This window comes from Mesocricetus auratus, unplaced genomic scaffold (genome assembly GCF_017639785.1).
Source record: "Mesocricetus auratus isolate SY011 unplaced genomic scaffold, BCM_Maur_2.0 Super-Scaffold_100007, whole genome shotgun sequence".
Classification (NCBI taxonomy): Eukaryota; Metazoa; Chordata; class Mammalia; order Rodentia; family Cricetidae; genus Mesocricetus; species Mesocricetus auratus.
In genome coordinates, this window is record NW_024429191.1 from 16,206,633 (window position 1) to 16,224,521 (window position 17,889).

Consider the following 17,889-nt stretch of genomic DNA (forward strand, 5'->3'; position numbering starts at 1 on the left):
GGGCTAGAAGGATGCTGCTGTTGCTGGAGGCCCCAGGTCCCACATGCTGTCCTGCACAGTGAAGTCTGTGTCCTGTCCTGAGTTTACTTTAGCAGGTCAGACCTTCTCCTGGCTCGTCCTTCTTTCATAACCATTGGAATCGGGCTGGTCACCCCACCTCACCTCACAGGCTGTAAGGACCAAGACACACTCGAGCAGGTTTGTGAGGGAGGGAAAGCGATGGGGCAGATTGGAGCTCCTGAGACTGCCATCTCCTCAAGGCAGTTCCCTGAGACTTACCAGCTGGGGACGGGTGGACAGCAGTCCAGTCTCTCTGGAAGTGTTATGACTGCGTCTATGGCTGCATCCTCAGGACTTGCCCAGAGAACATTATTGGAACATCATTAACATACCATCACCCTTTAGTCCCAGCACTCGGGAGGCAGAGAGGCAGGCACATCTCTGTGAGTTTGAGGCCAGCCTGGTCTATAGAGCTAGTTCCAGGACAGCTAGGGCTACACAGAGAAACCCTGTCTGGAAAAACCAAACCAACCAACAACCAACCAAAAAACCCACACCATTACACGGGACTCTATGGGGCTGTATGATCCTTGGCATGGGACATGACAGGATGAAGAAATGAAACATTGCTCTGCCACCTCAGGCCCCAAGGACCCTTCCTCTGCCCCTGGGCAAAGGTGCATGGAAAACCCTGGCTTCCTCTTCTCTGATCATCCCCTCATGCCTATTGCTCTGGTAGCCAGCAGTGCAACACACGCATGGGGCTGTCCCTGGCTGTAGGCAGTCCAGACACTCCGGCTGCAGAGCCCTCAGCTTTGCCCCTTCCACACGGCTCCCCACTCCCAGGCTGGCTGCGGGTAGAGGAGGAGCTGGAGGGAGTTCCGGTAGCTTTTTCTTCCTCAGTGGGATAGTCGGCCACTGAAGATCCTAGAGCCTTATAATCCCAGTACTTGCAAGGCTGAGGCAGGAGAACTGCCATTGTTCAAGGCTAGCTTGGGCTACATAGTGAGAGTTAGGCCAGCCTGAGGTATAATGTGAGACTTTGTCTCACACGTAAATAGATAAAGAAAGCTCCTGGGTGTTGTAGCCTAGAAGAGGGAAATTGGGGGGAAGGTTCCAGAACACAGGGGAGCATAGGTTAATTGGCCTTCCGCCTTCTGAAATCCAAACCTTGTGGGAATGAGGGGAGGGAAAGCAGAGGTGGGGCATGGGAATAGGTGTAGGGGGCAATGGTTCCCCAGTGAGGATGATTATACCATCCAGCAGTGTCAGAAAGGCTGCTGCAGCCAGGCACGCAGGGGTATAGTGTGTGTGTTACTGGCATGTAATAGGTAGAGGCCAGGGATGCTGCCCCCCCCGTGTGTGTGTGTGTGTGTGTGTGTGTGTGTGTGTGTGTGTGTGTGTGAAAGTCACCAGTCACCCGACAGCCCCCCACAAATGAGAATCCACCTGACCCCACGTGTCACTATCCCAGACTGAGAAAGGCTGCCCTAGAACACAGGATGGGCCAGTGAGCGGAACCTCCGCTGACAGTTTCTCACAGTGACAGCAGAGCACGTCCCCCAAGTCCCCCAAGAGTAGGAAGGAGAGCAAGACTCAGCGCAGAAGAATGGAGGACTTCTTGTCCCACCACGATGACACGGTCCTGTTCAGAGGAAAACTCCCGTGGCTGGTGCTGAGCGTGGACGTTGTGCCTTCCCAGAGGACAGGGAGGAAGGGCGTGGGTGTGCTAAGGGTGCCTGAGTTGAACTTCGCTGCGGTTGTGCCAGGCGCCTCTTGGGCTATTCCAGGTGGGTGTAGCTGGTGTCCCATCCCTCCTGATCTCACTCTGTGCCCAGCAAGGCAGTCGGTGTCCCGCCTCTTTCCTTAACGCCTACATTGTTGTGTAGCCTATTGGCAGGGCTCCATTCTCAAATGACTGGTTTATTTGTCACACACACCCCACCTCTCCACAGCACGCAACTTCTTTTCCTCGGTACCCCTAATGTGCGTGGCCCTACTAGGGACAGGATAGACAAAGGGGTGCGTCAGCAGCCCCTCAGCCGTTAGCAGGCAGTAGTGATCTTTCTGGGGCTCCTCCCACTTCTCGCCATTTATAATCACAAAGTTAAAGTTCTGAGAAACAAAGGGAGGAGCCTCGGTTCTCTGCTGTTGCCTTGGTTACTACAAGGATGCAGGCTCAGGCTGTAGCCACCATCTTTCTCTCGGGTGGAGTAGAGAAAGGCCATATCCCAAGGGAAGCAGAACTGAGTGCTGCAGTCAAGATGGGCATCCTGTGGACATCCTTTCAATCCTGAGTCTAGCTTGTGGGTTCCCAGTGTTGCTTTATTTTACTTAATTTTTTATTTTATGGGCACTGGTGTTTTGCCTGCATGTATGTCTGCTCAAGGGTGCTGGATTCCCTGGACCTGGAGTTACAGACAGGTGTGAGCTGCCATGTGGGTGCTGGGGATTGAACCTGGGTCCTCTGGAAGAGCAGCCAGTGGTCTTAACCCCTAAGCCATGCCCTCCTAGTGTACTTTAAATGTGGGTCCAGTCACGGATGAGGAGGCCAAATCTCTTGGCTAATACTGCGGTGCCCTCTGCGGCCAGGAGCTGGTCTGTCCCTCTCCTTCATCCTTTCTCCAAAAAAGGCAGGGCCCTTTATAACAGGCGTTATGTCAACATTCCTGTCACCATCAACACAGGTTTCTTCAGGCCACCGTCTCTCACCGAAGAATAAACCCGCATGCTTTTGGTGAAGGGGGGGGGTTGAGATAAGGACTCATGGAGGGAGTGACCGAACCTGGGGACAGAGATAGTCACTGACATCAGGAGGCGCCGTGTCCAGCCATTTCAGTGGGGCCTAATCTGCTCTGGGGCTTGATTTATGTGGCCTCCCTGGGCCTGTTCCATTTGAACCTGTGCGATGTTCAAATGAGGTCAACCCACTTGGTGACAGGGTCTGATGGAGCCTGTGTCCCTGGATTTGAACTCAGAGGGTGAAGAGGCCAGGGTGGAAGATGAACAGAAGGCTAGAGGAGGTGACAGAGGTTGGAGACAACGTCTCACACACTCTAAGTTGGGTGGAGGGCCAGGGACTTTTTTGCTGAAGGTGGAAAAAGTCATAGTACTGGCTACTCCTATGAAGCAGCCGTCAGCGGCCTGCTCATTATAACAGCTGGGGGCTGGGGGCGTTCTCATGCTCACTTCACAGAGAGGAGGTCAGGGAAAGTGCTCAGACTTGGCTGGAGACCCGGGGGCAATTGGCATTTAAACAAGTTTTTCTTTGAGACTGTCTCACATAGCCCAGGTTGGCCTTGAACTCCCGGCCTCATGATCGTGTACTTCTAAGTGTCGGGATTACAACAATGTTTCTATCCTTCCTTTAGGAATGAGAAAAAGTGAAGTCCTGAGGAGAGGTGTGAAGGACATCTGGAAATGTACCCGGTCTGTGCATGAGGAGCTGCAATAAGAATCGGTCTGTCTGTTCCCTGAACTGCTCTGCAACCCGGCTTCTTGGTACCCACCATCTCTTGGCAGGGCCAGGTTCTCTTTCCAGAGCCAGGTTCCAGTAGGCAAAGCCGCCTCACGCCAAACGCAGAGCCTAGCAAGATTTACTGGGAAAGGCTGCCACCTAGTGGCCAATGGGTACTACACTTCTGGGAGGAGACCAAGGCTTGGGGACGCTGGGCTTTGGAGACTAGGTGTAGACAGTGGGAAGGCTGGGGGAGGCCATTGAAGGGCGTCCCCATAGAGTGCCAGTGGAGTGTGGGCGGGACGGAACAAGGCTGCCTAGCTGTCTGAGGACTCAGCATGGGGTGTGAGCCGGGGCGAGCAGAACTGTCCTTGTAAACAGCTGCCCTCTTCTGACTCCCTTCCCTCAGGGTAGCATCCTTTTGCGAGGGCTGGACGAAGTGAAGGACCTGGAGCAAGACTTTGGCAGGATTCCTGCTTTAGTTCAATTCAATCAGACATTGTCACCAACTCCAAGAAGTTACAGACCCGCCCCTCCCTAACCAGGCTGGGGACCCCGGGAGGCCCTCCCTCTCCAGCCTTTCCTGCCCTCTTCTCGCTCTCTTCTGATAACACCCACCCCCGCGCGCGCTCATTTCTGCGCATTTATAAGCACTCCACACAAGAACCTCACAGCCGTGAGCAGAGATGGCTCAACTCCTAGCCTGAGTCTCATGGCTGTCCTTTCGGCTTCCAGGTTGGGGAGGGGCTCATCTCAGGCCCCGCCCCTCCTGCCTTAAATTGCTTCCCCGTGCTGCCAGCAAGTAAAGACACCCAGGGCCCTCAACACCTGGCTCCTAATTTAGCTCAGGTTTTAGGAGAGATCCTGATTGAGTGGGCTTGCAGCTTCTGCCGAGAAGGCTCCCAGGCGATCCCTCCATCTCGTTCCTCGGTGCTGGGGTGAAACCCAGGGCCTTTGTGCTTGCCAGGCAAGCCTCCATCCCTGAGCTACACAGCCCTCATTCCCCAGGTGATGTCTCAGGCAAGCTCACTGCAGCCTTCTCACCTTCTGGCGGTCTACTTGCTGATTGATGGTCTCTATCTGGCTCGGTTTAGCACTAGCTCATTCCCTGGCCTTCTGGCCCGCCCGCTGGTGTCCAGCTCGGATGCTCATGGAGACAACAGGGTCTTCTCTCTGCTTCCTGCCCTAGCTTAACTTCTCCACCGGCTATGCCTTCACTGTGTCCTGCGACTGCTTTGTGAGCCTCACACTTGATGGAGAGGTTTCTGAGCAGGTTTTATTCGTCTTTGCGTTGCCAGGGACGAACTGTGCCTGGTGGCCCGGAAGGTCGGTAAGTGGATAAATGCCCGAATGGAGGTTTCCCACTCAGACAGCCAGACTTCATGCTGCTGAGACCCTTGACCTTCAGTATCTCACTCTTTCTGACAGCCGTCCGTTTAAGGCTGTGAACGAGGGTCAGATTCTGAAAGCACTTGCTGGAGCTCCCTGGACCTGGGAGGGTGGGTGGGGAAGACTTTTGACAAAGTGACAACAGTGTGTGTGTGTGTGTGTGTGTGTGTGTGTGTGTGTGTGTGTGTGTGAAGACCCAATCCCTTAATCCTGCCTAGCTGTGTGATGAGAATCCCCCACCATGACACTCTTTTAAAAACCTGTGCTTGGGACAAAGGTTTAAACAAGATAACAAACAAACAAACAAGCAAACAAAAAGCAAAAATCCCCAAATAAAACAACAACAACAACAACAACAACAAAGCCCCAAACCAAACACTTACCATCTCTCATTTAATCATCACCGGGTTCACCCCAGAGACACAGTGCATTACTATGTATAGGTGAAATGAATTTTCTTAGGGGGTGTTATTTTGTATTGAGTTTATCCCTCTAAACAGCTAATAATTTTTTATCTAACTGATACACATAACTTCTGGTTTCCACAGTTTTCGATTTTAATTTATCGTGTATATGCATGTATGTCTGTGCAGCACATGCATGTAGTCCCTGCAGAGGCCAGAAGAGGGCACTCCCTCTCCTGGAACTAGAATTACAGCTCATGAGTTTTCATGTAGATGCTAGGAATTGAACCTGGGTTCTCTGGAAGAGCAGTCAGTGTTCTTTAACCACTGAGCCATCGCTCCAGCTCTCCCTCACACTTCTTTTTTTCTTTAAACCACACAGTCTCACTATGCAGCCCCGAATGGCCTGGAACTTGCTATATAGACCAGGCTGGGCTAGACCTCAAAGAGATACATGCCTGTCTCTGCTTCTGCAATGCTGGGGTTAAAGGTGTGCACTACTACTAATCCTGGCCACCTTCCAAGGTTTTGGCTTCTTTTTGCAGTGCTGGGGATGGAGCCTGGGCCTTTGCATGGGTTAGGCAAATGCTGTAGCACTGAGCCACATCTCCAGCCCCGTTCCCACATTCAGCGGGTAGCTGAGTCAGAACTGGTTCCCAGGCTTAAAAGACCAGTGAACTGTCCAGCCTTTCCAGAGCTCTGCATCCGTCACTGTCCTACCTTGAGGAGAGGCAGAGGATTTTTTTAAAAATGATTTTCCTTCTCCTATAGCTGTATCTCTGTGGTGTGCAGTGTGGGGTTGGACCGGCTGGGACATAACAGGAAACGTAGGGACATTTCAAAGATTATGGACCCCAGAGAGATGTTTGCCTGCTTGTGAAATTCTTCTGTCACGTGAAGCACTCAAGAAGCTGTTGGTGCATAGAAGCCTTGGCCTGGGACCAACCCCCTGAATCGCTTTCCCAGGTACATCTCACCCCCTGCAGGCTCCACCACCAGCACCCGAGGCTGCTCTGTGATCACGTCTGCAGCTTCCAAGACCCACAGAAAGAGCCATCTCGACCTGCCTCCTGAGGATGGCAGCCTTGCCCCAGTCCATCTGTGGGATCAGGCTGCTTACACTGCTTCCGAGAGGGGGGCTCCCAGGGCAGTGTCCCTTTTCGGGCTTGCCTTATTAATCACAGCTTGTTCTGCTGGTGGTTCCTGAGGCCTGGTTTAAGTCAGGTTAACCCTGCCTTCCTTTCTTTCTGCTTGTGGAGGCCGCTTAAAAAAACGGCCTGGATGACCAGGAAGGCAGCAGATCTCAGGAGGGTCACAGGAGACAGGCCCAGTAGCCACATTTCCAGGAGAAGTTATGGACACAGGAGTTTGAAGTCCGATTTCTCTGCGTACCTGATGGGCACTGTCCATTGGCATTCCCCACCTGCATGGGAGAGCAGTCTGGAGTCCCCCCTGCTCAGCTGACCTCCGTATTCTCCTCTGAAGTGGTGTGTTACCTCTGCCTTAGGTTGACGGTCCCCTCAGCCATGCTCTCGTCTCGCTTGTGAGACTGTACCAGCTGCCTCTACCGATTCTGCACACCTTATCTACAGTATTTGCTCCTGACACCGAAACGGATGTCTTCCTGCTGCTACAGATGTTCAAAAGAAGCCAGGCTTCAATGTGCGTACATTCTGAACCCAACCAGCTTTTCTGTGTTCCTGCCTCACCAGTCACCCGACCCATCCTCGCTCTCTCTACCATACAGTTCCTCTGTGGTCTCTGGTCTCTGCCTCGGGAATGGGGTCCCTCTCTTCACCTGGCTAACTCCTGCTGGCCTTTCAGCTCCTGCTGCTGCTTCACCAACTTCCTTCTTGGCACTGACACACCCCTGCCATTTTTATTGCTAGAGCCATTCTTGGCCTCCTGTCTCCCCTTTCATCTGACTGGAAGTTTTACGGGGTGGCGTGAGCTCCTGTTTGTGTCTTCTTTTCTTCTGCACCCCGGCCCTGAGCCTGGGCTCTGTGATGAGTTCTCAGGAAGATGCGGTTTGTTGAATGAAAGGTGAGGGTTCCATGGGAATACTGCATTGCAGAGCCCTCAGGGCTGAGAGCAGCAACTCAGGAAGCACAGGTTCATATCTGCTGTTGACGCTATTTTAGTTGGAGAAGTGGTGTAAAATGAAAACAAATTAAAAGCCAAAAGGGCTCTTGTCACTTGAGTTGCCCAACGTGTTTAAGTTTGAGGGCAAGTTGATCCAGCTGGGAAGAACAATGTGTGAACATACAGTGTGCAAAGGGGGTGATTGTGGTCACCCGGATTTTCTGCTATTGACTTTCGTAACTAGAAAGTGGTGACAGATGCTGGGAGTGGGCAGTACACACCTGTAATCCCAGCACTTGGGAGACAAAGGTGGGCAGATCGCTGTGAGTTTGAGGCCAGCCTCTTCTACAAAGTGAATTTCAGGACAGCCAGAGCTGTTACACAGAAAATGCTGTCTCAAAACAAACAAACAAACAAACAAACAAACACAAAGTGGTGACAGAGAGGGGTCCAAGTATCCCAGAAGGGCTTGAGGCATCTATCCATACACACCCAGATCCGAGGGTCTTCACAGCCCCACACATCAAGGCCAACTTCTCCTGTCTGCTGGAGGGGTCTGCAGATACAAGTAGAGAAGTCTCAGAGTCACCAGAGAATTTGGGGGTGCACACTAAGATGCTCCAGAGTGAGTGTGGGGGCACACATCTGTCATCCCAGCACTTGTGTGGTGGAGGCAGAGGGATTAGATGTTCAAAGTCAACTTTGACTACATAGCAAGTTTGAGGTGAGCTTGGACTATGTGGAACTCTGGCTCCTTCCTCTATTCCTCACCATAAAACAAAACATAGCACAAACAAAAGGAGTCCTTCCTCCCAAACAAAACCCCAGGCCACAATAGAAGAAAAGGCTTTTCCGTGTGGTCCACGATCATCCCTAATCCAAACATCACAAATCTGAAGTTTTTGAACACAGATACAAGGCCATAACTAGAAAACTCCAAACCGTGAAACTCTGTTTATAGGCACCAAATTATTAAAAAGCACTGTGTCATCAGGTGTGGTAGCACAGTCCTTTAATCCCAGCACTTGGGAGAAAAGGCATGCAGATCTCTGCTAGTCTGAGCTTGATCTTCATAGTGAGTTCCTCCAGGACAGCCTGGGCTACAAAGAGAGACCCTGTCCCAAAACAAAACAAGGGACTGAACACTGTACAATGACCTCCATTCTCTGTGTATAATATATGTGAACATGAACTTCATGCTTGGATCTCTTAGTATATATGTGATCTCTTTCTAAGATCTGAAAAAACCAAAACCAAAACAACAACAACAAAAAATGAAAGAAAGAAAAAAGGAAAAGAACATCAAGGCCCTCGCTCTCCTGGTTCCAAGCTTTTAGGATAAGGGCTCCTGGACCAGCGTGGGCTCCGAGCATCCATCGCAGCTGCTCCGGTTCCTCCAGCCTCTACCGCAGTGTAAAGCATTTCCACAGAAGACCAGTGTCCACAGGAGTTTTAGAGACTTTATTTATGTATAAACAATTTAAACACTTTGCCATAAATTATCTTTGCCTGTCCCTAGTCTTTGCTTAGCAGCAAATTAAAATTAATATAAAAACTCGATGAACAATTCATACATGTATATTACAAAAAAGTTCCTGTACCAAAGTTCTTATTAGACTTTTTTTTTGTTTTTTTTAACTTTTTAAAATTTTTTTGTTTTTATTTGTTTTTTATTTTCTCTCCTCGTGGTGACTGTCATGTGATTGTCTCAGTTTCTGGACCAAACAAACACACTAATAATTTTAAGTCTGAAACAGTGATTGTGCCGTGTGGCATATGTATGTACAGGGCGATCGGAAGTGGTACCGTTAGCAACAGAGTCACAAATGTCGCACCTCTACCGCAACTGATACCCACAAACTACGGAATCTAAACAGACTACACCCTGTAACTGCGTATTACTGTCCACAATGGAATCTCCAAAGACAAAAAGAGTATGAGACTTATGTGTAGTGAGTATAGCCACCATTTTGAATTAAATTTTACACTCTGCGCTCAAATAAATGGGCTCAGGCCTGACTAAGTGGAGACCTGAGGGTTAAGTGCCGGACGGTATTGTTTCACTTTTGACTGCCGATAGCAATTCCTTTCCTTTTTCTTTTTCTTTAGAAGCTTTTCCAGTGCTTGTTCTTCACTCTTGTGCCCCCCCCTCCCCAGGCGCTACACACAAATCACCCCCAAAGTCGTGTTTTTAAATGCACCTGTATTTGCTTAAACGAAAACGTCGGAGGTGTTTCTCCAACCATCAGTCTGAGTCGCCCTCAGCTGGTCTGGTGACGCCGGCCCTTGCGAATGTTCCCGTGTTGCTCACGTGTGAATGAGTGAGGTATTAGGATATGAGGCCTTTTCGTCTTCATCTCTTCGTTTGTACGGTCGGTGTGTTTGTCTTTTTTGTTTGCTCTTTTTCTAGTTTTGTTTGTTTGTTTGTGTTTGTTTTCTGTTTCTTTCCTTTTGGCTGTTCTGCGTCTCTTTTCTGCGTTAGACCCGGAACAAGTGGGTCATATTTTAGGGGAACTTGAAACATTTTGTGTGTCCGTTCATTCATTCATCCTTTTTGTTTTGTTTTCCTCAGAATTTGTGGCCGAGCTCTAGTCTACTTCAGGATGAGGGACTTTGCTCTTGGACAGTAGCATTTGAACTCAAAAAATGTGAGCTTTCTTGCCACTTGGGATCCTAAAGCAGCCTGGCCTCAGTGCCCCTGTTAGGTCTTCGTCTCCTTAGGAGAGGAGGTCACAGTTGCTCCTGCTGAGCCACCCAGAAAAGAGGTGGCAGCAGATTATTTTGTTACCTCTTTCCCATCTCATTCTGTCTTAAGAACTGGATGTTGCTGCTACTGTCTGCCAGCTCTGGGTACTGTTCCACTGGAAGCACGTAATAGCCCTCATAACCTTGCACCCGTCCCGTGCTTAGGAGTTGCTGCTTCTCGCCCTCCGTCCACAGGCGGCTGCCCTCTCTCCCGTCCCTGGCTTTCTGCTGCTCCTTGGCCCAGGCAGTGCCCAGGGCCCTCTGCCTCGCTTGGTCCAGGACTCGGGCCTTCTCTTCGTCCAGTGTGTCAGGGGTGAGGCCGTATCGGATGCTGAGCAGCAGTGTGGAGTACTGGAACTCAATGTTGGTGAACCTTCGAGTCCTGCCATTCACCAGGAGCGTGGGCTGTGACACGGTCACATTCACCCCACTCTCCAGCACCTTGCGCCCAATGGTGGTGCCCAGAGTGACCAGGTCACCATCGGCTGCCCCGATCTTCACAAAGTAGTGCGTGTCCTTGCCCTCGATGCTGTAGTGCATCTTGTCCAGGTAGTAGGCGTTGTTCAACACAGATGCCACCTTGCGGCTGTCCTCACTGGCGATGCTGGACACACCTGTGGTCACCCGCCCTTCTTTGATGGCAAACATGATGCCTTTGCCGATAATGGGCGTCGTGGTAGCAAACCAGTGACCTGCTTTCTCTCGGATGCTGGCATGGAGCTTTTTAGAGATGACCTGTCCTTCCAGAGCCAGGAAGGCCTGATTATGCCTCTCCGTGGTCTGCTGGACACCCGTAATGAGCTGTGGGCACAAGTCAAAAGGGAGAGGTCAGAAGGTAGCCTGGGCAGTGTGTGTAGCAAAACCCACCAGATGGATGCTGAACACTTCTCTGCCAGGACTGATGTCTGTGCGAACACGTATTGATACATCCCTGCCTTTTTGTAACCAGGGTAGACTGGCTGGTTCCCAGTCCCCTAATGGGGTGCTCTGCCTATCTTGTCACCACGCCACTCACTGAAATGTGTGAAAGCAGGTTCTCCACCTAGCCCAAGTCTGTACCCAGGCTGTGCACCCCAACTGTGGGCACCAAGGGCTATTTTGCACTTGTGGTGCAGCAGCTGCGTGGCACACTTCAGACACAGGGATGTCCTGATGTGGGGATCCGGTGTCCGAGCAGGGGGCAGCCCTGTTGCTATAACCTGCCCTGCTCCAAAACAGGTGGCTTGCGTAGTGACTGCCTTTACTCAAAGTGAGAGCAGCCACAGATGGATATCTGGGACCGGCTGCCCTGTTAGTAAAGCAGTTCTCAGGCCACCAAGCTGAGGCTGCGTTCTAGCCAGGTACTCTAGGTGATTTGTGTGCATATTCATATTTGAGAGCTCGAGGCTAAGAGATCCAGGCTGTGAGGGCCAGAGGGAATAACCCCCTCCTCCCCACTTTGAATCCATTGCTTTGGATCTCGGCCCTGGTTCTGCAGAGGAGTGAAATCACCATTATCTCCTTGGCCTTGAGTTCTCCACTCACAAATGACAACTTGTCTCAATTGGTGGTTGGGGGACAGGCTGGAATAATGGAAGAGGCTGTGTTTGGGAGGTAACAGCACTTAGATAAATGAGAGAAATGATGGCTATTCATCCGCTGAGTGGTCCCCGAGGGGCAGGATGGAGAGAATGACGTTCTCAATTACCCAGCAGCTCCTCCTTGCCTCTCTATAGTCACACAATCTGGATGACTATTCAGAGCAGCCGAGACCTTCTAGACTTCCACAGAGCAGAGCCCCAGTCCTGTATCAGGGGGTCAGCTCAATGCAGTTCCCACACTGCCCATCTGCTTGTGGCCGAGGTCTCAGCTGCACCCAAATTGAAACTGACCACCCTTCGGTCATCAAAGAAAGACCCAGGCACAAATTATGTTCTGAAAACTCAATCTGTATGCATTTGGGCCGTAACGTGCTGAGGTTTTATGTAGGGCATAAAAATGTTCTTTAATGGGACAGAAACTGCAAACCACAGTTTTATTACATCCCATAAAAGCTGAAAGGGTTATGATCTTACAGCAGTGCAGATGGCAGGGTGCCACTGGATTTCTCTGGGCTATTGTTAATCAAGGAGCGACCGGAGGGTAGACACTGAATAGATAATGATACCACAATTAAGGTAATCATTGAGGCTAGGGAGAAATATGGGCCACCCTAGAAAAGGTGGCAGTGGCATTCTCTTCACCTGGGAAGTCTCTGCTCCGGTGTAGCTTTTATACCCAGCCTCAGTGTTCCTTTCCCAACAGGCCCCCAGCTCCCGTGTGGCTCTGTGTATGAAAGGGAATGAAGACTGTTATTTGGGTTCTTGTCAAGAGCCATCCCCTGACCTTGGTACTCACCTGTCCATTCTCACTTGCTTGACTTTCTGACAATTCGTAGGGGGGAGGCACAAAATACATTTTGGCTCTTGGGAATCCAGGAATGATGTTGCTGAGCTGAAATCCAAACATCACAAGCCAGCTTTTCACATCTATGGCAGAAGCAAAAACAAAGACGTCTGAAATCACAGGGGTGGGAGGGAGGCTGCAGCAGATCTTGCAAAAAAGAACAAAATAAAATGGGTGGCTGGGTGTAGGCTCTAACAGAAGAGGGTGTTAATATCTGACAACCAGCTCTCAAAACAGGAACCAGACGTTCTTTAAGAAAAATTTTTTAGTTTTGTCCTATGTGTATTAGTGTTTTGCTTAATGCATGGCACCCATAGAGGCCAGAGGAAGGCATCAGATCCCCCTGGAACTGGAAATTTAGATGGTCGTGAGCCACCACATGAGCGCTGGGGACAAACCAGGGTCATCTGCCCGAGCAGTAAGCACTCCTTAGCTGCTAAGCCACCTCTCCTGGCCAGCCGAGAGCTTCCTTATATGTGTCCGAGGAAGATGTCCCTCCCAATGTGGCCATTGAGAACCACCATGTTGTGATTACAAAGACCAGTTGTGGAATGGACAGATCTGACTTCAAGCTCCCTTGCTCTGTGACCTTGACTAGATTTCTGTCCCTCTGTTAACCTCAGGTCCTTCAATTTTAAATTGTTCCTATCTCGTTTGGGTTGATATAAGGACCAGAGAATAAAACACATGTAAAGAACTCACTATGGAGTCTGGTGCATGGACAACTCAACTAGCATGAGTTTCATTTGAAGTGGTTCATATGAACTATTTTGTTTGTTTGTTTTTTGGAGACAGGGTTTCTCTGTGTAACAGTCCTGGATGTCCTAGAACTCATTTTGTAGACCAGGCTGGCCTGGACCTCACTGAGATCCACCTGCCTCTGCCTCCCAAGTGCACCACAACCTCCTGGTTATGTGAACTATTTTTAAAAGAATTATTTATTTATGTACTTCATGTTTATGGATGTTTTGTTGGCGTGTACATACACACACTAGAAGAGGAGATCGGATCCCATGGGACTACAGTGATAGATGTAGCCACCATGCTGGGAATTGAACTCAGGACCTCTGGAAGAGCAGCCAGTGCTCTTAACTGCTAAGCCATCTCTCTAGCACCCTATACAAAACATTACAGGCAGTGTGTCCAAAGCTGGAGGCAATGACCGACCAGGGGGATGAGTGCTGATTGTGAACATGATGCAGGACATTTAGGCTGGAGCTCTGCACTGAGGCTGGCTTACTGGGGAACGTCTTCTTCATGACAAATGGACTTTTAGTTCTTGAGCCCATTTCTCTAAACCTGTCCCTCAAAGAGAACTCAAGAGATGTGCCCCATTCTAGACGAACATCCCAGCCGCTACATCTGCACTTATATCACGTGTCCCACACATCTTGTGGACAGCCCCAGTTTTCTGAGTAAGAACTTCCCCTCAGGCCTCCCGACCTCCTTCCACCATGATCCAGGGAGCCCTGTGCTCATCCCTCACTGCATCCCATGTTCTCCAGAGCCACCAGGCTGGAGTCCGGAAGGACGGGGCTCATTAGGCTCCCCATTCCTATTCACAAAGGTGCCCCGAGATCCGGCCTCACACCTGGGCTTGCCTCTTTCCTGCTCCCTTTGCACCTCTCCTAAGTTCTGAAATATTCCACTGGACCCCCGGAGTTCAAACCTGCCTTTTAGGAAAGCTTTCTGTGTCTTCAGATTTTAATGGTCCTTTTCCCTTCTTGCCACAGTTCAAACTATCTTTTCCCATAGAGCCTGAGTCTCCTGGCCCATTGACTACAGCCTCTGGACCACGGCTGACCTTGGGCTACTCACCCGAATTCTGTAAAGTGTTCTGCCTCTGTCCGACTCTGAATTAATTCTTGGTGATTTCATTAGACAAGTAGTTGCTCCTTCTAACCCCTTGGCCCCTTAGTTCCCTGACCTCCTCTCACATCTCAACTCTGGACCCTGATAATTCTGATCCTCCTGTATGTTAGTTTCATATACAACTCTCTGGCTACAGCCTCAGCTCTCTGGCTCATTATCCAACACCAAGGGCCTTTCAGCCATCTGTCCCAAACTCCCTTTCTCTGTTCCTCAACTTCCTGCTCTTTGTTCTCTCCTAATCTGGCACATACTACCTAACCAACCCCTGAACTCATTTCTTGGGGGTGTATTTGAAGGTCCACAGTCTGCTTTCATGTCATCATGCTTGCTTGGTGAACTCAGAGTACTAAGTAAATCCAAGCTGCCCATCTTACTCCATTTTTGCACCTGTGTAGTTGAACAATGCTGGAGAAAACATCATCACCAGGCTGTCAGGTGTCACTGAAAATCCCTGACTGCGAATCTCCAGGGTACCCTTTGATTGCGTGCAACTCTCTTGCCTTCTTTTACTCCTTTTAACTGTGCACGCACTCCCCTGCATTATCTCTGTATCTATCTCATTCCACCCACCCACTCATCCATCCATCCATCCTCGATTTTTTGAGACATGGTCTCATATGTAAACCAGGCTGGACTGGAACTTGTGGCAGTCCCCCTGCTTCTGCCTTCTAAGTGCATCGTTAGGGGCATGGACCACTACACTTAGCTTCCCCCTCATCCTATATATATATTTATTTTTCTTTGCTCATCTCTCCCCAAACCTCTATCACCTCCCGCCAGCAGCCAGCCTTGCTTCCTACTTTTCTGCAGAGACTGAGGCAGCCAGAGAAGGGCTTCTTTCCGTGCTACCTCCTGTTTGCCTATGGCACTGTGGCTCAGCCTCTGCATTCGGGACCACGGATCCTTTTCCTCTTCCACTTCGTGAGTTGTGGGTGCTAAGCCCCACATTGCTCACCTGGCCACACACTTTTCTTGTCAATTCAGGGCCATCACTCCAGCAATATCTTCTTACTCCACAGTATTGACTCATTCCTTCTTCTAATGGATTCACCTCACCAGCGTACCATGATGCTATTAAATGTCCTACCTCCCAACAGTTATTTCCTTGTTCCTACTGCCCATTTCATATTCATCTTTACAAAAGCCTCCTAAGTTAACACCAACCCTCTGTACTCATTGCTCCCCATTCTTATTTTCTTTTATCCCCTGCTACTGTGTAGAAATCCCATCTGTCAAGGTCATGAGTGATCTCTACATTGCCAAGCCCCATGGTGACATGTTCTTTTTGTGTCTGAACCTATCTGATGAGAAGGAAACTATCCCCCTGCCAAATGATTATTATCATGTGTTAGAGGTGGCATACACATGCCATGGCATGCATGTGGACATCAGACGACAACTTTTCAGATTGTTCTCCGCCCCTTCTATCTTTACCAGGTTTCTGGGGATTGAACTCGCCAGCCTTGAATGGCAAGCTTCTTCACCCATAGTGGCATCTTCCCAGCCACAGTCATCTGGCCTCGAGGGCTAAGTGCTGCCTCTAGGCTGATGCTAACTCCAAAATGTACAGCCCCGCCTGGCCTTCTTCTAAGCTTCGTGCTTGTGCATCTTGTTCATTTCCAGTTCGACATGTCCAAACCCGACTTCTCGTTCTGTCCATTGTCTATCTTTTCCTCTCCAAATATTTGTACCTCTATTCTTCTACCCACCATGCCCAACTCCTTTCATTTCTCACTGCCTACATCCAATTCATCAGGGAATCCTCCCCTGTCTTTCTTTATTTTTAACACTGGGGTAAATTTTACATTACAAGAAACTCACACGTTTTAGTAGCTTACCCAACTTAGTGACCCCCAGGACATTCATAATGTTGGTAGCTGTTGTCACTATCTAATCCCATGACACTTTGATCCCACAAAGAACCCACTAGTAGACTTCTAACTAGTTTTCTTGCTCCCAGTCTGTGGCCCACTCATCAGTACAGTAACCAGACGACCCCAAATACGGTGCACATGCTTGCTCAGAGCACTTAGAAGACATTTCTCAGTGGAAAAGCCAAGGTCATTGGAATGACCTTGAAGGACCCAAGGACCTGCCTCATGATCTCTCTGCTGTCTTTTTTTTTTTTTTTTTTTTGAGATAGGGTTTCTCTGTATTGTTTTGGAGGCTGTCCTAGAACTCGCTCTGTAGACCAGGCTGGCCTCGAACTCAGAGAAATCCTCCTGCCTCTGCCTCCCAAGTGCTGGGATTAAAGGCGTGCACCACCAATGCCTGGCCTCTCTGCTGTCTTATTCCATTTTTATTTGGTGTTTTGAGGCAGGGTCTCTCTCTCTCTGGTCTTAAATTCATCATCTTCTTGTCTCAGTTTCCTAAGTGCTGGTATTACAGGTAAGTGCAATCTCTGGTTTGTCATGACAGCAAGCCCCTCTTTCCTAAAAGCATTTTCTGACTCTTTTATTTTCCTTCTTTCAAGTTTAGCTCAAGTGTAACTAAAGCTAATGCCACCCATCATACTGAAGATGCATCCCTACCAGCCTTCTATACCCCAGGGCTCTTCCCTGTGCTCAAGCCTCCATCGAATTCAGTAGTCATGTTCTCACATGGAATTCTTTCTGGGAAATATTTATTCTTTGTTGTTGGGTTCCCTCAGCATTTGTGCTCTATGGGGAGGGAATTTAAACATTTATTTATTTACTTGTTTTTTGACTTTGGGTCTCTCTATGTAGTTCTGGATGTCCTGGAATCCCTTATGTAGACCAGGATGTCCTACAACTCACAGAGATCCTCCTGCCTCTGCCTCCTGAATACTGGGATTCAAGGCATGTTCTACCACACCCACCCCCTCAAAATTTATTTTATTCTCCGATGTCTCCTACACAATGATGCTTGGTACAAAGAGATACTTAGTAAGTACCTGTGAAATGAATGAATGAGCTAGAACATTCCTGGTAAAAGCTACCCTGTACAGCAAAAATTCAACAGAGGATTTCTCTATATCTGCCCAACAAACATGTCTGTTGGGGGTCAGGTGTAGCCCTTTTTGTCCTGGAACTGTTGTGGAAACTTAATGTTGCTATTGACACTAAATAGAGGCATAGACTAACTCTCTCTGAGAAGCAATCCCACAGCTATGGTCCACCTGTCATCTGTGGGAACATATTCGCTCTTTGAGTGGCTTGGGAATTATACATGCGTGAGAGCACAGTTCATGGTCATGTGAGGGCCTGTAGCTCAGTGGCAGAGTACTTGCCTAGCTCACGAGAGGTCCTGGGTTCCATTCCCAGCATCACAAAGACAAAACATCACGAAAGTCATGTAAGGACGGTACTCTGCCTGGTGTGGCACAGCATTTCACAGCATTTGAGAAGCAGAGGCAGGTGGATCTCTGTGACTCAGTCTGGTCTGCATAGTGATTTCCAGGTCACACAGGGCTGCTATACAGTGAGACCCTGACCAAAAATGCTATTCACAATAGCGGAGAAATGGGACCAGCCTAGATGTCCATTAACAAATGAA

The 17,889-nt window shown here is 49.4% G+C and overlaps 1 protein-coding gene and 1 long non-coding RNA gene across 11 annotated transcripts in view; one reads left to right on the top strand and one right to left on the bottom strand.

Annotated features, from left to right (window-relative positions):
* Positions 1-4,252: 4,252 nt before the first annotated feature.
* Positions 4,253-8,890, top strand: LOC110341222. Of its 3 annotated transcripts, none has more exons than XR_002383105.2 (4): positions 4,253-4,465; positions 4,552-4,787; positions 6,022-6,216; positions 6,758-8,890. It is a non-coding gene; the product is annotated as an uncharacterized LOC110341222 (long non-coding RNA). The 3 variants fall into 3 exon arrangements; XR_002383104.2 differs by having other exon boundaries at positions 4,286-4,787; positions 6,758-6,912; positions 8,569-8,890; XR_002383103.2 differs by having other exon boundaries at positions 4,287-4,787.
* Tenm2 (teneurin transmembrane protein 2) overlaps positions 8,773-17,889 on the bottom strand; it is a 1,211,860-nt gene continuing 1,202,743 nt past the window's right edge. For all 8 annotated transcript variants that reach the window (XM_040748463.1, XM_040748461.1, XM_040748460.1 and 5 more), the window contains 2 exons: positions 12,454-12,584; positions 8,773-10,878 (listed from right to left, as the gene is read on the bottom strand). In XM_040748463.1, coding sequence (XP_040604397.1) covers positions 10,117-10,878; positions 12,454-12,584 — 893 coding nt within the window. In that variant the 3' untranslated portion in view covers positions 8,773-10,116. The remainder of the gene's footprint in view (positions 10,879-12,453; positions 12,585-17,889) is intronic.